The sequence below is a fragment of the Astatotilapia calliptera genome, chromosome 8 (assembly GCF_900246225.1).
Source record: "Astatotilapia calliptera chromosome 8, fAstCal1.2, whole genome shotgun sequence".
Lineage (NCBI taxonomy): Eukaryota > Metazoa > Chordata > Actinopteri > Cichliformes > Cichlidae > Astatotilapia > Astatotilapia calliptera.
In genome coordinates this window covers 8,166,500-8,185,447 of record NC_039309.1, presented here as the reverse complement: position 1 = coordinate 8,185,447, position 18,948 = coordinate 8,166,500, and the positions used below count along the sequence as shown (strand labels likewise).

Sequence of the window (18,948 nt, the reverse complement as noted above, 5' to 3'; positions counted from 1 at the left end):
AAGTTGCTGACAGACCAGTACAAGTTGATTTTAATTATGTTATTGGGTTAGTGCTTGTTAGTGTCACAGTCCTTATAACTACAGCAAGTGACATTAAAACCGCACGTGTAATGTTTTTTTTAAATAAATCTTAAAGGTGAAAATTTTAAAATATATGAAGCACATAGTCTAAGACCTTTAAGGAGCTTTTTATTACTTGAGTCTGAATCTTGCAGCATTCATATACATATGCATTATGATGTATGCTTTATAAATTAGGTTGTTTTTTTGTTTTTTTTAAAGAGATGCTGATGTTGCAAAGGTCCCTGTAGGCACCTTATTTGTGCAGTCTCATGACAAGCAGGAAGGAACACAGTATCCCTCTTTCACACAAAGCCACCCCATCACTCACTCACATGCAGAATGAAAAATTAAAAGACCAATGTCTCACCTGGTCGTCCACTCTGTGGGCCACGATTGTAGCCCCCTCCTCCTGCTCAGCATCGCTGAGGGGTCGGATTCTCAAGGCAACCTGCAGCAAACAGAGCAAACTCTGAATGTAATCAACTTGGATATGTTCGGTTTCATGACATCATATCTAAGAAAATGACACTGACAGCACATAAGACAACATGTCTAAGGTTTTATCTGTAGTTTCAACTGAATTTTTACAAATGCTTTAATGTCACTTGTTAGAGTGCTTCAACAGAAAAGCATTTTATAAGAAAAAAAAACTGGCTCATATATCAGATGCAGCGCACGCTGTGCTGATTTTGAACATTACAATGGTTTTGGGAATGAAGAAAGCAGGTGAGTAATGTTCAATACGGCTCAGGATTGGCTTTGTGCAGGATAAAAAAAAGAATCCCTCAAGATGAAATGTGACTTAGAATAATAAAGATGTGCGAATATAAGTAGGAAGGGGAACTATGATACACTGCTATATTGCATTAAGGGAGTTGTAAAAGATGTATCCTAGTAATAACCCAAATTCATGAAAATGAAACACATAAATTGCATGAGTAATCTTTCAAATGTCAAACACATTTTTTTCACCATTTAACTTAATAATTAGGAAAAATGCAGGATCTTCTAACTTTTAAGTCTTTTCTCTCTCACAACCCCAATTCAACCAGGGTAGGTAAACTGGAAACTCAAAATATCACTTTAAATGCAGAGCTGTCGTTTTAGAGTCTAAATTATGAATACTGGATGGCACTTGGCAGACACATAACAGCTTAATGAGTGGAGCATTGTAATACGACAGCATTATGCACATTCAGACTCCTACTGTTAGTCTAAATCTGTCTGCATGATTTAGAGATCAGCAGAAAAGCTCTGACTGAATTAAAACAGGATGAAAACAGAGTGTAGCAATACCAGCAGTGTGTTAGATCCACAGGGGTGGCACATGAGCTGCATTCATATGCATTCAAACAAATGTGCTATGACGTTCATGTATATAAGGGCTTTTATAGTGGATGTGGATCCACCTTGGATTCACCTAGGCAACAAATAGAAATAAGAAGGTCCTCTCTCTATCAGCACCATGTAGAAGGTGTATTACATGGGGGACAAGAGAGGCCGGGCAACTGAAACAGCCACTTCAATAATTCAGGTAAGGGCTGCAATGCAGGTGGTATAAAAGAAAATTGAACATTCACTATAAACGCCAGCAGCTTAAATGGTTAGGAATTCAAGAAGAAACCACTAGAAAGAAGAACAAGAACCTAAAAATAAACTATGCTTAGGCTAACTCCATGATGCCGCTAATATATTTTAGTTTAATTAAATTATATGTTTTAATGCCGAGCTCACTTAGGGGTGAATAGGATGGGTTTTGTTTGTTTGTTTGTTTGCTTTTTTATATATAAAAGGTGGTATTTGGTATCCAGTGTGTAGCCACCTTTTAGTGCATATGCCATTCAACAAAAAATACAGGCATTTTTTAGGCAAACTTCACAGGACTGCAGCCTACAGGTGTACTCTAATGAAGTGATCACCGAGTGTTCAGTTAACTGGCAGAAAATTTATGAGCTTGTTTGTATTAAATGGTGATGGTTTTCTACTACTCACCAACAGAGCGAACTCATTTGACAAAGTTAATAAAGGTGTTAGAGCTCAATAAAAAAATATCATTAAAAAAAAGCATAGGTTGAAACTCACAGTTAGCTGGTGGTCCTTTGACTCTCCGGTGTCCTTCATGTTCACTTTCGGTCAGCCTGAAGGATAGCGAGCATCAACAGAAAACGGGGCACTGGACCATCCCGCTCCCCGTCGCTACCTGCATGCCACCTACTCTTTAAGAAAAAAAAAGCACCTGCAGCACACCGCACACACCTAACATCTACTAATATACCCGGGTTCTGCCTTTAATGCTCACTGGCTGTAGCTTGTCCGTAGTAACAAGCGCGACTGGCGAGCTAACAATCTCTTCGAGTCGTTTTTACTCAACGACATTAGCTTTCCTACAACTACCGACCGACTCTACTCTCTCACTCGCTTCCTCTTTGTGTCCTCGAGAGCGCGTCGGTGGGTATCTTCCACGCAGCGGGTCGGGAAACACGGGAATAATTTAGCCAGACAAAGAGTTAAAGGTAGCGGCAGGTAACAGCAGCACCAGCAACAGCTCACCTGCTACTCGCACTTCTCTGTGTCTGTCCTCGCTCCTCTCCGCTCCGTGTCCTGTGTTTACGCGCGCGCGCGTCTGCGTTCGCGCGTGCTGTGTTGTCCCTGGAGATTCGCGGAACACCGGCAATATCAAATCAGCTACTGTAAACACCAGTACATCCGATTATAAAATAAAACCCTCTCGTCCGGGTTTTCATTGCTTTGGGTGAATAAATAAATAAATAAATAATATGGCATGGCATGTGTACTCCCAGTTTTCCTATCCTAGGCTACACAATGATTGTAAAGGAAATACAAACATAACCCTCTGTACCTTGTAAAAGTGCTTCATAGCAACCTGGGTCATATTAACATTTTATAACGCTTCTGAATTTCAAAAGGACAATAAAGTAGACAAAAAGTCACATTTAAACGAGCATTTATCAGTTATTGGACTGGATGTGCCTTTATTATTAAGTATTTTTAAAATAAATCTTTTGGAGAGTTTCTAAAACACCTTTAAAACAATGGTGAATATTTTTAAATGGCTGTATGCGTTTATCCAAACCAGTTATTGTGCATTCAGATAGATCTGTGATCCTAATATCACACATTTTACGGACGCGAATAGTTGGAAAATGGTAACCTTTTTTAAATGTCTTTTTCTGTATGAAATACCCTTTCTGTGTCACTTTGCTGACATCTGGTGGAAATGTTATGCAATTACCGTTTCAAGACACCGTTTCACCTGTATGGAGAAAAAAAACAGAAGAGAAAGCAAACAACGAAGAGCAACATAATAAAAAAAACCCCCAGCACCATCACAATAAACTAGCTAGCAGTAGATAACAGTAGATACTAAATAATAAACGATATTGTGCAGCACGCAAGATAGACAGCGCACAATGTGCTTTGAGGCAGCAGCCAAGAAAGGTGTAGTCCGCGTCTGTGAACACCCGTGTGTACACCTGTGTGCATACCTGTGTGGATCAGCATGCTTGTATTCCAAAGGTTTCTCCATGTAACGATCTGCTAGGGAGTGTGGGGAGCCATAGCCCCGTCCACCAGGGTATGAAGCAGGTATGGAGGAGATCCAGGCCCCAGATATCCAGAGGCCCCAGAGTACAAGGACCCGAGGAGGACCACCAAAGGGGGGGAACCGTGCCACCCTCCTGGAAAGAGCTGAGTAGAGCCCCAAACGAGAGGTCACCCCGCAGCTACGGAGCAGAGGCCAGAGGGGGTTGCAGTGGCGGCAGCCAGCTGTGCCAGAGGACCGAGCTTCAGGCCCAGAGGCCAGAGGCCTGAGGGCATCCCACCCCCCGGAAGGAGCCCACCCGGGCCACAGGCGCCCGGCCCTGCCAATCAGCCACCAGGAGTGAGCCGGTACATACATGAGCGCCCAGCCCCAGACAACAAGGACCACCAACACACCAACGTCTGAGGGCATCAAACACTGGCAGGGAGTGTGGTGAGGGGAGATAGGCCTCCGTACTTTAGAGGGCCTGAGATGTACCCAGAGAGGTTGAGTCTAAGACCCCACCTGACATATAGACACAGACGAACAGGCACACGCGGACACAAACGTGCATTCCCACCCCATATGCACAACCAAATACTCGGCACTCACCCAACGTGTAGACAGACACAAATAGACACTGCACAGACAGTCGCACTCCCCAAACATACTCTATATCCCAGGTCCAGATACCCCCGCCCTCAGAGGGGCAAGCCGCACCTAGGCCCAGGAGATGTAACCCTTCTCTCTGGGGTGGAGGCAAGCAGACCACCTCCTTATCTGCAGTAGCAGGGAGGCCCCGCATCCCAGACCCCAGTTTTTTTTTTGTTTGTTTTTTTCTTTCTTCCCCCCCTTCTCACCGTCTCTTCTCCCCTCTGTTTTTCTTTCTCTCCCTCTCTTTCTTTCATTCTTTCTCCCTGTCCTATCCCCCAGTCATGTCTGTCCCGTTTGTAGCAACCGAGAATAAAATTAATTCATAATTATAATAAAGGTCAATCAAATGGACCAATATGGCAAGGCCATGATGATCCACTTGGTAAAATAAATCCGCTTGGCATCTTTCTTGGCCTTAAGACAACAATTCTGATGGCTAAAGATCCAAACGGGACACAAAAAAAACAACAACAAAAAAACCCCATACCGTTTCAAGACCGTTTCAAGACAACAAATACATAAAAGGGGGAAAGGGAAAAGGCAGTTTAAAAATATAATAACATAAGCTGTTTTTACAACCACAGAGCGTATTTAGAAAATGATCGGTAGTGAAAAAAACTTTAGATCTTTAAAACACTAAACTTCTATAATATTTACTGAGATACCGTGTCCGCTGCACTCTCCTGACATCTGCTGTAGAAATTGTGCAATTACTATTTTAGACAATCAATTTCAAGCGGCTTAATGCTGGGGGGGGGGAAGCCGGAAAATGAGCAGAAAGGGGAACATAAAATACCTACTAAAGTAAGTTGTTTTTACTTTCATAATTTTTACTTTTCTAAACAACCTAAGTAACCTATAGTCTTTAAAAACAAACAAATAAACCAAACCAAAAGAAGGTAACAGGGATATTTTAAACTAGAATTACCCTTTAGATCCCATTGTATAGTTCCACCAAGCAGTTAGGACTTCTCTAGACCTGATCTTTGGGATATAAAATGTCATTGTTTCGTCATTTCCATCGTCATTTTATCCTCTCTGATATTTGTGTGATATTTCCTCCTAAATCTGAATTCTAGGTTATTGGGTAAAAATATCTTCAGTCTTGCAGTGCTGTGAAAAAGTATCCTGTCCCTTATGTTTCAAATCATAAAACTAATTTTAATATTGGATAAAGACAACATGAGTAAATACAAAATGTATTTTTAAATGATTATTTGATTCATTAACAGAAAAATGCTATCTAAACCTACCTGTGAGAAAAAGTGATTTCGCCCTGACCCTTATAACTGGTTGAGCCACCTTTGCCAACAAGAATCAGATTTGTTAAATGACAAATTAAGTGTGTTTTATCACACTTTTTCTAAAGCTGATTTCAATTTCATGAGCTACACTCAGCCCTGATTACTGCCAGACCTGCTAAACAACCGTAAAATAAAATAAAAAAGGACCTGTTTGACAGAATGAAGTAGGCTAAAAGATCTTAAAAAGCAACGAATCAGGCCGTGATCTAAAGAAACTCAAGAAAAGATGAGAAATAAAGTCACAGGGTTACAAAGACCTTTTTAAGGCTTTGGGGCTCAAGCGAACCCCGGCAACAGCCACAAACTGGTGTAAATCTAACAGGATTTCATAAATAAATTCATAATGTTGATGATATGAAACATTTAGATTTGTGACAAATATGTAAAACTAAATATATAGAGCTCACTAAAAATGGGATAGCCATGTGCTCATAGAAACCTTCACATCTGACCTCAAAAAACCAAAATCGAATAATTTCATCACTGAGTACAAATGAACCCTGGTCCCTGCCTCTTCATCCTTTACTTGGGAAGAATTGTACATATTTTCAGCAGTCTTTAAAAATACTCTAGGAATCACTAGTTCATGATACACTAATTGCATGTGGATATGTTTCAGTTAAATGCACAGGGAGATCTTAATGATCTCAGGCACGAACACTCAAAAACAAAATTAAGACTCATCGCGTTGTACTCAAAGCTGGTTTATTCAATTTACGATTAGACCCTGAAGTTTGCGTACACACACACACGCACACACACACACACACACACACACAAACAAAATTAAGCACCACTCTCTGTGCCTGTACAGTGCAACATGCTGAAACAAACACACAAAACGTATTAATGACACGGCATATATCCAATCCACACAGAAAGTCATCGTTAGTCGGTACAAACATGTATTGTTTGGATTGTTTGCTATGGTGAAAGTAATTACCTGGATTCATTAATCAGAGAGCAGCACAGCTTCCCGAATCACAATAGGAATGACGACTTTATTGGATTAGTTGGATTAGATATACAGGGAGTATGAATTAATGGCCCATTAGAAAATACAAAAAAATAGTGGTCCTATGTATTGCTGGACAGAACTAGAAAAAGTATATAAAAATGGCGCACAGTTTAAACATAAAACAGAATAAGACAACAATCTGTTATTTTACAACTTATTTACAGAAGCCATGGTCTCAAGGTAGTCTCGTCTCTGTAGACTCCTAAAGCTTCACTAGCAGGCGTGTTTGTGTGTGTGTGTGAGACTGCAAATAAATTATACTGCTCCACAAACTCCTGCTGTGTGCTGCCAGTGCTGGCTCTGTGCTTCACGAATATCACGCATGGAGCACACTACATAGAAAATAACGATGCATGAGCTATCGCGTTCACATCTTTTATCTTTGGAGACTCAAATATAAGATGTCAAAATTAGTACACATCTCCATTTCAAAGGCAGAGAGAGAGAGATCTCAACTGAATTTAAACTTTCTTTTTTACATTATTGGGAAACAACTTTTTTTGTGTGGTTTTTTTATATGTTTAAAAGAGCGTGTGAGGGTATCAAAGGACAAAACAGATTAAGAGCTTGTTAAGTTTGACAGCACTTCTTGGAAACGTCTAGCACGTTCTCCAAGAAAGGATAGAAATGTCATGAATGAGCTAAAAGAACAGAGAGAAGATTACAGATATTGTTCCATTATCATTAGACTCCACACGCTGGAGTCCTGACTAACGTGAAGCCACACAGTTTCCTCTGTGAGTCTTCTATCAGCTGCATGTTGCTGTCTTGTAGATGGTATGCGATGCTGCTTCTCTCCTTGGGCAAACAGGGAAGTCTATGCTTGGAAGTCATTTCCAAAGTGTCTCCTCTGTTCTTCGGTCATGGACAGGTAGGTGGCCCTCATAGTGGGAGAGTACTATAGACAAAACACCAACACAGAGACATATATAGAGAATATTACAAGTCTGTTGTATTAGATTGTGGTGATGTAAACATGTAAAACTCATTTGTAATGGAAGAAAGTAGGGAAAATGGGCTTAAAGGAACAGTCCACTGAATATCTATCTTAATGTATCAAATTCACTCTACTGTGGCACTGACATGAGAAATGTTTGAGGCTCTCGACTCCCCTAGTGGGACTTAAAGCAGGGAAAGCATGGATGATCAGGTTAAAAAAACAGGTGAAGTGAAACTACAGAAGAATGAATATATAGTACATGTTTATAGTATAGCTACACGCTAGACAGTTTATTAGTTACACCTATCTAGTTCTGGGTTGGAGCACCTTTTGCTTTCAGACCGGCTGTAATTTTTGCTTTAATAGGAGGGTTCATAATTTTTTCAAATCACATTTAAAGTCAATTAAATCACCTTTCTTCCCCATTCTGATGGATGCTCAGTTTGAACTTCAGCAGGTCATCTTGACTATTTTTACATGCCTAAATATCTTGGGTTGCTGCCATGTGATTGGATGACTAGGTATTTGTGTTAGCAGTGGAATAGGTGAGCGTATGGCTGGCGAACGTATGCGTATATAAAGACTACTGGCTAGTATATCAACAAAAATTCTGTGTTGGAGAGTATGCAAACTTTTAAATGCCAGATTTCATTCCTACAGTGGTTGAATATTAGTTTCTAAGACAAAGTTTCAGTGGAGTATTCATTTAAATCATAACAGACCATGGCAGGGTAAAATATTTTAGATATCACCTATAGTTTGTTTTAAAAGGCCAATCCTTTATTCATTAAATACACACATAGCATAAAGTATGAAACACTTTCCAGGTAAAATCCATTTTATTGCAGTGCACAGAATCCCTACTGCTAACACTTTTGTGTCAGTGCTAGGTGTAAAACGAAATGACCGGAGAAAGACTGCATGCACATAGGAGCTGACTGTGAAAGTACCCAGAGACGCAACTACCGTACCACCCTGTGAACACCAGGGGCTGAAATACCCTTGCTAACTGAACCTATCTGCGACGGGGACAATAGGTTGCAGATTAAAAGTCATGCTAAACAGGAGAACTGCACAGGAGACGAGATAATGTGAGGTGAAGGAGAAATGATAGGAGATGGAACAGAGGGACAAGTGAGGGACTTTATTCCTGACAGAGAGAGAAGAAAAGACTTACTCGATTTCTATACTGCTGAGAGTATATCTCCAAAAGTTGATTAAAAAAAGAGGGAATATAGAAATGAAAGATACAAACAAACATACACATGACAAACAAACAAACAAACAAACAAACAAAAAATATATAAAAGAAGCTGTTAGCCGAAGATGACTGCATGATTCTGTACAGTTATAGCCATGAGGAAGAAATTAACATGCATATTATTTGGTTGTATTAAAGAGTCAAAAGACAGAGCATATCACATGTTTAGTTGGTACTTTAGCTGGAATTAAAGGTTGAAGGTTAATGATAATGATGGCTAACTTAAAAAGAATTACATACATTAAAACTGCAGTAACACATGTATAAATTTGGTTCAATTTAGATTCTAAACATATAAGCAATCTTTAATAAAACATCTGAGCAGGAAAAAGGATAAAAACTTATTTCTTTCCTATAACTGTAAGCAAAATCCAGATTAGAGATCTGTAAAATGGTGTACAGCATGCTATTAGGAGCGTGTGCTGAATGAAAACTTCATTTAAAATGTTTCTATTTTTATCTCTGTGATATAACAGGAGACTAGAGGCCCAGCAGGGTGCTGAGTTAATTCAGTGAGGAAGAAAAACTTGTGTGTTGACAGTGAAAGAGTTTATGGGTTACGGCCTGTGTCACCTTATCCCGAGAGAGAGGCCTGAGAGAGGCTAAATGATGTTCTGTTCATATTAAATATTAACTAAATTACTTCTCCTCTCCTTGCTTTGGCACTGTAAGCCAGCCTCCTGTATGTTGTTCACAGCAGAAAATAAAAGCCACAGTGTAAAACACATGAGTATCTGGTTAAATACTATAAAGAACCTTTAAAAAGAGTGGATTTAATCGGAACTAAAATGTAAGTGACGTGAATGTAAAATGTAACAAAGGAGGTTAGCTGAGTCACCAAGTTAAAAAAAATGAAAGAAATAATAAGCTGTTATTTCTAAGAAAACCACTTCCTGAGTTTAACTGAGAAAGAAATGACATCATAGGAAGGACTTGGCCTCTGGGACCCAACGCACCGATGGGGGTGGAGAGCCTCGTCCTATCAGAGGCACATTCTCATACCGTGGATTTCCCCCGAAAAGAGCTGTGTGGTTCCTGCAGAAAAAAATGAGACAAGTGACTCGGATATGGCTCAAATTTCTGATGTCACTTTCCGCCCCCCCCCAAGTTGTTTTTTTTTTGACTCACATGTACTCAGACATTGGGGCATTGGAGACAGCCGGGGCGGGCGGGTGCAGGCTGGTCTGGCTGCCCATGCTGCTGCTGTAGCTGCAGAAGCTGTGCATGTTGGTGTGGTCAGGGTTCTGAGACCCTAATCTCCTTGCCCGTGGGTTGAACGGGTCCTCCTCATCCATGTCATCGTAATCTTGTTCCCTTCAGTGAAAAATTAGGAAAGGAGCATCAGAGGAAAGGTTTACGATATTGCATTTCTTGGGTACGGTGTGAATGACGCCTGATGGAAACAAAACTTCAAATTACAGTATTCTTTGGTATGTGCTGGCTTAGACGGTACACCGGGATGTACATAGAGAATGGTGCAGAATGAGAAAATGAGGGCGCTCAAGCAGGCAGACAAGCCTGAAAATGTACTGACCTGCAGGCAATTTGTCTCCATGCCCTGGGAATGGCACACAGCATGACAGTGAAGGCACAGGCTGCCAGAATGGAGAACAGGCAGAGGTACAGTACACCCTCCACTCCATCATAGCACACCCCCACCATTGCATCCAGGTAGTCCTAAAGAGGTCAAATGCAGAACACAGATATGTGGCCAAACTGTTTGCTCATTATCTGTACTCTCGCTGCCATGTTTGACTACACAGCGGAACAAAATGAGCCAAAGATGAAAAAGCACTTAGTGCACCGGTGTGCGTCATCATTTTCTTCATTTATGTCTTGCACATTCGGTGGGACTTCAACATCATTCACGTAAACCGCATTGCAGTCATGAACCGCACTGTGCAAACAAACTTGCAAACAACAAAAGAGGTTTTTAAAATTACTTTTATCTTCTCTGCTCTCAGTTCCACTTTCAGTTTTACTCTGAAATCCTGAATGCCACTTACTCTCAAGTTGACCTAGTTGTGCTTCTCTAATGCCAATTAGGATGCAGTGAACAAACCTTGTTGAGCCCCCTGCAGTCCAGCAGGGCGGTCAGCTGGTGCAGACTGGCCTCCGAGGAGTTGAGCAAATGTTGTATACCCAGGAGATCTTTCTGTGGAGAGGTCAGCGTATCATTGAAAAACACTTCAGCCCTTATTTTTTTTCTCAAACTACAGCATAAAAGTGTTTCTGTGTGCCATACCTCAGCCGTAGGAAACAGTGGTACAGCAAACTGCAACAGACCCTGGATCTGGATCTGCATGGTGGTCAGAGACCTCTGGAAGATGGCCAGAGGCTGCAAACAAAAGTACAGAAGCAAATGAACAGCAAGCAAATAACACATATGAATGCAGCAAGCCTTGGGCTGAGTAATAGAGGTACTGTAATATGTACAGTAATTTAAAAAAAGCCTCAAAAACTATAGGTAAAAACATTAATGCCATAATAATTGGCTTTGATTTTATGTCACTGATCTGGTTTGGATTTATTGAAATGGAAAATCCAGGTTAATGGTCAAAAAGACTGGCCTAAGCTAAATCTAATTTTCATTGGAGGTATTGGGTGTTATCACAGTTTGTGTTTCCCCCTGTTTTATACAGCGATTTCAGATTTTACAACTTTATTAAAAACCCAACTTTTTCTTATGATAATATAAATACAAATAAAATTTTTATATGTCAAAACGTCAGATTCTTCACTTCATTTTAACATGCTTTGATTTTGGTTACTTGAGACACAATATCCCATCTCAACAACAGATCTATGTTCCCACCAGCAGGGGGCAAAATAAGCATCCAAATTCAGCCCAGAGTAATGGGATAGTCTGTTCTACCTGAAACACAATCGTTCCTGCCTTTTTTTTAAAATTAACATTCAAGTATGATCATATATCAATTAATCTGCCATATCTTCAAAGTAAATCTGTATCTTCACAGTCATCCAGCCTAACAAGACGAGCCTGGAAACCCCCACGCCTGGGGCACAGTGTTAAATTGAAACAAGATGTGGTCAATTACCTCAACTATACATAAATGTAATTGCTTTCCTCTGATCTGACATTTTTTCTCGATCTACACGATCGTCCATGGCCCAGTAGCTCTCTGCTACACAGTCGACTGGCTTCAATTGATTTTTTTCCCCCAACTTTAGCTTGAGTGAGTTTGTTCTAAGCCAAATAAAGTGAAAAAATAGGACAAAGACAGTGCATGGAGGAGGACAGTAAAAAAAAAAGAGAAGAGATGATAAAAATAGATAAAGAGTTGGCACAGGAGTGATGCCAAAGGCAGTGTTACGCTGGGGCAGGAAGGTAGACCCGCAGGGCACTGCGGAGAGACAAACACCTAAGAGAGTAAGATAAACAGGGGGGAGAAGCTTGTTTGCTTGCCAATCAGTGTGAATTCCTGTATCTGCCAGCTTGCTTGTGAACTTTGCACCTGTTGGCTATCTGTGTGACAGTGAAAAGAGCGCTGACTTTGTTTACCAGGCAAGGTGACGCTTGTCTGCCCTCTGCCGCTGTGCTCTTGTGGTGTGCTCCTCGGGGCATGTCTACAAGAGCCAGATAATAAGATCTGAGGTCTGGTGAACCAGAACTTACAGAAATTGACTTAACTGCTGACTGATGTCAGCTGGGAAGTCAGTGAAGTGACCCACAAACTGCTTCCCTGAAGAGTAACTCCACAGATCCTCAGAAGAGTGGGAGGAGAAGAGATTCTCCAGGTTGTTTCATCTAACGTGCAATTTCATAGCCTTTGTCTCGGCAGTTTTGTAACACTAAGGTATGCTTTGTCATGCATCAAGGAAGCAAGAACAGAAAGAGAGAAAAATAATGGCGACAGTCTTTGATCCTTGGTGGTTTTATAACTCCTCTGCTAGAAGTTAGGATGTAACTCAGACAGACAGGGCTGGACGAAGGGAAAGCCTGACAAAGATGAAGCCTGAGGGGCAAAGAAATGAGCAAAGACTGAGCATCGCAAATTACAGTTCAAAAGACATGAAGGCATTTTGCTGTTAAAACGGAGCGACATTTGTTTTTTGTAGCTATTAATATCGATTAGTATCGCCACAACAACAGCTGTCTTAAGTCTGTTTAAATGAGTCAGGAATGACCTTGCTCGTATTTAAATGGTCTTTTAAATGCTGTTTACACAATTCACATTTCTGAGATAAAAAAAAAAAATTCAGATAAGTTTCTTTTTAATAAATAAAAAAAAGAATAAGTAACAGTTTCTTCTTTAAACTTCTAAGATGGAGTTTTGAGGAGAAATTTGGAGTCTTTTAAGGGCTGATTATAAAAAAGAATATAATATTAATCCTGCCATAATTAAACTAATATTAGGCTTAATCATGAATCTGTTTGATATTTCCTCATTAATACCTTTAAAAAAGTTAAAAAAAAAAATCAGGACAAAGCGTCTATTTGAATGTTGATGCAGTGGGTAGTTTGAACAGATTTGTTAAATTCAAAATAAACATACACTCATGGGACACTTTATTAGGTACACCTTACTAGTCTTCGAACTTCTTTAATTCTTCATGGCACACATTCAGTAAGGTGCAGGAAACTGCTCAGAGGTTTTGCTCCATACTAACATGATAGCGTCACACAGTTGCTGCACATTTGTTGAGTGCACATCCATGATGCAAATCTCCTGTTCCACCAAGGTGCTCTACTGGATTGAGGTATGGTGTCTGGTGATGTTCAATCTCAGTTTGAGATTTTTTGAGCTCTGCGACACGATGTGTTATCTTGCTGGAAACAGTATCCACACTGCTACACCACCAGTAGGAACTTATGTAATGATATAAGGCAGGACAGATGCTTTCATGTCGCTTTTGTCAAATTCTGTTCTCGCCATTCAAATGTCACAGCAAAAATAGAGACTCATCAGACTAAGCAAAATTATAATCTTCTATACTCCAGTTTTGGTGAACCTGTGTGAACTGTACTTTTGTTATCAGCTGACAAGAGAGACAGCCTGTGTGGTCTTCTGCTGCTGTAGCCCATCTGCTTCAATATGTTGTACACTCAGAGACGCTCTTCTGCATACCTACTGCTATGTTCCTGTCCTATAAGCTTGAAACAGTCTGGCCATTCTACTCTGACCTCTGGCATCAACAAGCCATTTTCACCCAGAGAGCTGCTGCTCACATGATATTTTTTCCTTTTTGGGCCATTCTCTGCAAACCCCTGAGATGACTGTCTGGGGAAATCCCAGAAGATCGGCAGTCTTTGAAACAATCAGAGCAGCCCATCTGGCACCAACAACCAACCACAACACAGTTCAAAGTCACTTAAATCGCCTTTTTTGTCCCATTCTGATGCTTGGTTTGAATTTCACCAGCCCATTTTGAGCATGTCTTCATGCCTAAAAGCAGTGAGTTGTCACCCTGTGACTCTTACATTTCTGTTAACTAGCAGCTGAACATGTGTACCTAATAATGTTGATGGCAAGTGCATAGCCACCAAAATAACAACATTTAACAACGTTAAATTGTATCTGTAAAATACCCAGCAAGTGTCCAGTTTTACCTGCACATCATAAATCCTCATTTATGGATAAAGATTTAATTTCAAATGTCTACAGAACATTTCTTTGTGTTAATCAAAACTCTTTTGGCTTAGATGTGTGGACATTTTATGACCTGCAATTTTTGCGAGGAGCTCTGCAACACATCCCGTTTCCTACCTGTTGGAAGGGGTTGGAGAGAGTCTGGTTGCAGTACAGATAGTAATGAACAATATCTGAGAAAACACAAACACAAAAGCAGGCAGAAAATGTTTTTTCATCATCATTGTCCTCGCCTTGCTAAATATCAATTATCGCCATGGCCACAAATTTAATGTCACATAATGAATCCATTAAACGATCATTATTATTCACACCACACTTACCAGCACTGATGACATCCTTTGTTTTACTCATGATGTATTTGTCAGGGGAAATGCAGAAATCACTCGTGCCCTAAAATAAAACAGGAGATGTGAGAGGAGTGGAAAGAGAGTGGAAAACAAGGACATATCAGAAAAAAAGATTGAATGGTTCACATTTCATGACTCACAAAAAAATTCATGACTCACATTTCAAAGAAGGAATGATGTGGTGTGTCAAATGAAAGTAATCAGCTTGACAATTATTTATACATATTTTGTACTAAAACATTTTTCCAGAAACATGAATAGTGATTGCTATCATTTTTAGCGCCTTTTGACACAGTAGAGGGAATACGGCTGTTTTTGTACCCCTTTAACACATCTTAACAGGAATGCTTTTCAATTCAATGCAAAGTGCTAACAAGAAACCTGCCTTGGCAAAAATAACAAAAGACAAGTGGCAGTCTCCGCTGAACTGTGCCGTCTGAATGCTAAATGTCCCCGGGGCTCAGGACAAACACTGCGTGTAGCTTAACCTTCTCTGGGGGGTACGCTAATGAGCCCCACACAGAAGAGATAAAGCAAACTGTGTTTCCCAGCAAACCTGAGCTAGTTTGTTAGAGACGAGCTCTGCAATTCAGGAGCAAGTCTGTTAGAATTCCTGAAGGGACGACAGTGAATCTCAGAAAATGCAAAGTTCTGACTACCCACTGTTGGTAATTAGGAGTTCTGCCAATGGGGTGTATTCATTATGCATTTATTTACTAAGGATTCAGCCATTAATTTAAGTGCAGTCTGCACACAGACAGGATGTGAAGATTATCTTGCAGGTCTGTCAGTCACACCTGTAAATGCAGTCACACATGAAGCTGATCAGAAACTCAGATAAATCCAGATTCTATGTACTAAACAGTTGTTAGTTCCTGTGGTTGTGGTGGGTGTTTTCGCGTCATTAGAGCAGGGCAATGAAATGCATTCTTATTTAAAGTGGGACACAGCTGCGCGACTGCAGTGGCAAATCGATTTTCACAAGTTCAGATCTCAGTCGGGGTGGAGGAGGTCGAAGATTTTCAGACATTTTCAGATGGCAGTGGTACGTGGAGGTTAAAGAGGTCACCATGTGTGTGGCGTTCCTGCACATACGCACAAATTCTCCATAGGTGCTAGCTGGCTCGCTGAGCTGAAAAATTGTGTAGAACAATTACATCTAAACAGGAATGTTGGCCTGTCCTGTGTTCAGTCTGTAGTGCCTGAAAATGCTGTCAGTGATTTTATTATAAATGAGGTTTTTGCATAAATTCAATCGAATAGTAAATTCAAAAGAGATCTTTCAATTAATGAGTACTTTCACATCTTTCTCTATGTTAAATTTTGTTTTTTGGAATTAGGGCTGAAAAGATCAAAAAATGCAAACAAATAAACACATTCTAACTGCTTTTGCCGCTTTTCTCTATTTGATATAAATTCTAAAAGAATTTGTTTAAAGAAGACACCTGATTAAAGCATAAAGAATGAATCAACATTTATTAAAGATGAAATGCCTTCATACGATGATGTCTACAAGTCTGTTATTAGAAACTGAAAACTGTGAAGTCCACACTGACTCACAAGCACCAACTGTCTGCCTAACATTTATGCAAGCAGTTTGCATATAACCCTCACATTTATATAAAGGAACACACACACATGAAATCTGGGCCTTTCACATAAACATCTCCTTTAAGAAGTAACACCTGCATCGACATAAGCACAAGCTCCTATTTACACATATAAATGATGTCTGAGGAGCCAGTGCAGATTCTTCATGTAAGTGCTTTTACGAAGCCTTTATGATGTTTACTCCCAGGCAAAGAAAAGGCCCAGGTGGACTTTATCTATAAATTCTCAGAAACAGAGGTACAGTAAAAGCCAATTTCTATCCCGACTATCTACACAAATGTATCATCTAGGGTTATACACTGGATCCTTAATGAATTTATTAGACTACCTGTCATAAAAAAAGGAAAACATTTCAGAAATTTGTCAAAATAATATTTTTCATTGTTAGTTATTTTGTTATTTATTTTGGTATTAATTAATAGCAAACTGATTTCACATATTTACACCCAAATTTGAGCACATGGACTTCTCAGAAAAAAACTCTGTAATGAATTGAGCATAAAATTAAACAGCTAAAAGTAATTTTTCTGTCAAGGACTGCAAGTAAATAACTAATTTGGCATTCTAATCAAAAAAACATGTTTTCTGATTTTTAAACATTTTTTTGCAAAACAGTACATCAGAAAATTCAGGGTTAACTATAATTATATACTGGTATTAAAAATATCATTTTTAAAGATCTTGCGTATAGCAGTTAATTAACCATTACAGAAACATAAAGAAATATTATCAGTCCTACTAATTTCATGTCAAACTCATTTTACAGTTTGATGTTAAGTGGAATAAATGAGTGGACCTCCACTGTCTGTCAATCTAAAGAAGTTTAACTACACATTTAAACCCTGAGATATTTAAATATCAGAAAAACCTGATCAGTAATGCTGTTCTAGAAAGTTTAAAGAAATCTGTCAGCATGGCCCCTAAATTATGACAAATTAATGTCTAAAATTACAGAAAACGTTACTGTAGCTCACTGAGTTTTTGTTAATTCACATAAAATGCCAATTTTTTTTATTGAATTTATGTATAAATCTTTTTAACTCTGGACCCCCACCCCCCAGAGAAAAGTTTCACTTTGTATCTGTCTTGTATACAGTGTACTGTCAGCACAGTGGTTCAGTAGTTAGTGCTGTTATCTACTAGCAAAATGTTTCGGGGTTCAAACCTGACCAAAATCATTTCCAAGTGTATGAATGAATAATAAAATATATTGATGGTTTTCTAATAGAGCTACTCTTACACTCTTTTAACAGATCTGTGTATGTGCTGTTTTAATAAAGTACAAAATTGTCACCAGAGTTTCAAGACTGGGCTCTACAAGGTTCGGCCCACAAGAATAAGAATAAGAACAAGCTGTTGTACCGCTAAAGACAGGTTCTTTATTTTTTAAGGGTGTACAAATCACTCATTCAGCCTCAGCCTCAGTGACACCCAGCAGACACGTTACATAAAAGTGAGACGTAATGATTTTGTAACACACACAAAATCATTACGTCTGAGAGGACAAGATGTACCCGTGACTCTTCTGAAGCAATTTATGAAAAGTTATATTATTCATTTATCAAGGGGAGATGTAGAACAAGAAGACCTTTTAGTTAGATTACCATGTAATTTACTGGATGCTTTCAAGTTCCTTAAAGGGAAAGTACTGTCTTTCCGTTGAGATAAGCCTTACACACCATAGATGGACCTGAACGCAGCATGTGTCATGGTGCAGGAGACTAAATGGACAGGATGAATCATCTACTGAGAAATTCTGTATTTGTCTGCATTTGCAATGTCTTGACCGGTGGATGCAGATGGGGGTTTTGGTGTTTTAGTCATACATGTGTGCCGTAGCATTGCTATAAAAGGAAACCATTAGTGTCATTGTGTCAGGAAATGAAGACCACACCGAGTGAAGCCTCGCAAAGAAGACTTGAACATGCAGATAAAAAGGAAGATAAACCCAGACACCACTGTGCAACAGATCAAACTTCTCGCTGTTACTTACTCCTGATTACTTGACGCTCATTATCTCCAAATTTAATTCAAACGTGTAAACAATCCTCTGCTGCCCTGAGTAAAAAAAAAAAAAGCAACATCCAGCAACAAAACTGAGAAAAATAGCACAGACGCCCGAGGCAGCTTAGTCAAACACCAGTGCTCAGCCACCTGATATTCATCGTGTCTCATGTTTCTCTCTATTTTCACGGTGAGTTCTCACCTCCACATCGATCAAACACTTGCGCGGCTTTTTTAAGCCTTGGGACGATGAGAGAGGAAAAACACTGAAATTAATCACCTACTCAGTGTGAATACGGCAATTGGATTCGTGTTGTCATAATCCTTGAATTGGAATCGGGTTATTGAGCTCTGTATAATGCTGCTGAGAAGGTGTGGGTTTGCAATTTTGTTCTTTTGTCAGTCTATTTTTAGTGCCGTGTGTTTTGACAGCAGAGATCAAAAGCTCATGACGTGGTAGACGGATAGCTGTGATCAGAAGAATTTGAGATTGGGCAGTTTTAGAACCTGTTTAGATGACTCTGTGCATCTGTGAGGGATCTCTGTCACTTAGACTGATTTCATAAATATTTTTGTAACCTTAACATCTT

General features: G+C 39.6%; 2 protein-coding genes across 4 annotated transcripts in view; both read right to left on the bottom strand.

Annotated features, from left to right (window-relative positions):
• kif19 (kinesin family member 19) overlaps positions 1–2,709 on the bottom strand; it is a 38,733-nt gene extending 36,024 nt beyond the window's left edge. For both annotated transcript variants that reach the window (XM_026178246.1, XM_026178247.1), the window contains exons 1-2: positions 2,146–2,709; positions 431–511 (exon numbers count right to left, since the gene is read on the bottom strand). In XM_026178246.1, coding sequence (XP_026034031.1) covers positions 431–511; positions 2,146–2,184 — 120 coding nt within the window. In that variant the 5' untranslated portion in view covers positions 2,185–2,709. The remainder of the gene's footprint in view (positions 1–430; positions 512–2,145) is intronic.
• Positions 2,710–7,058: 4,349 nt separating this feature from the next.
• ttyh2 (tweety family member 2) overlaps positions 7,059–18,948 on the bottom strand; it is a 75,550-nt gene continuing 63,660 nt past the window's right edge. Inside the window, exons 7-15 of one of the 2 annotated variants that reach the window (XM_026178243.1) lie at positions 14,717–14,786; positions 14,511–14,566; positions 11,027–11,119; positions 10,844–10,936; positions 10,316–10,458; positions 9,910–10,095; positions 9,738–9,816; positions 8,698–8,724; positions 7,059–7,478 (exon numbers count right to left, since the gene is read on the bottom strand). In XM_026178243.1, coding sequence (XP_026034028.1) covers positions 7,398–7,478; positions 8,698–8,724; positions 9,738–9,816; positions 9,910–10,095; positions 10,316–10,458; positions 10,844–10,936; positions 11,027–11,119; positions 14,511–14,566; positions 14,717–14,786 — 828 coding nt within the window. In that variant the 3' untranslated portion in view covers positions 7,059–7,397. The remainder of the gene's footprint in view (positions 7,479–8,697; positions 8,725–9,737; positions 9,817–9,909; positions 10,096–10,315; positions 10,459–10,843; positions 10,937–11,026; positions 11,120–14,510; positions 14,567–14,716; positions 14,787–18,948) is intronic. The other variant, XM_026178244.1, reaches the window with a different exon arrangement.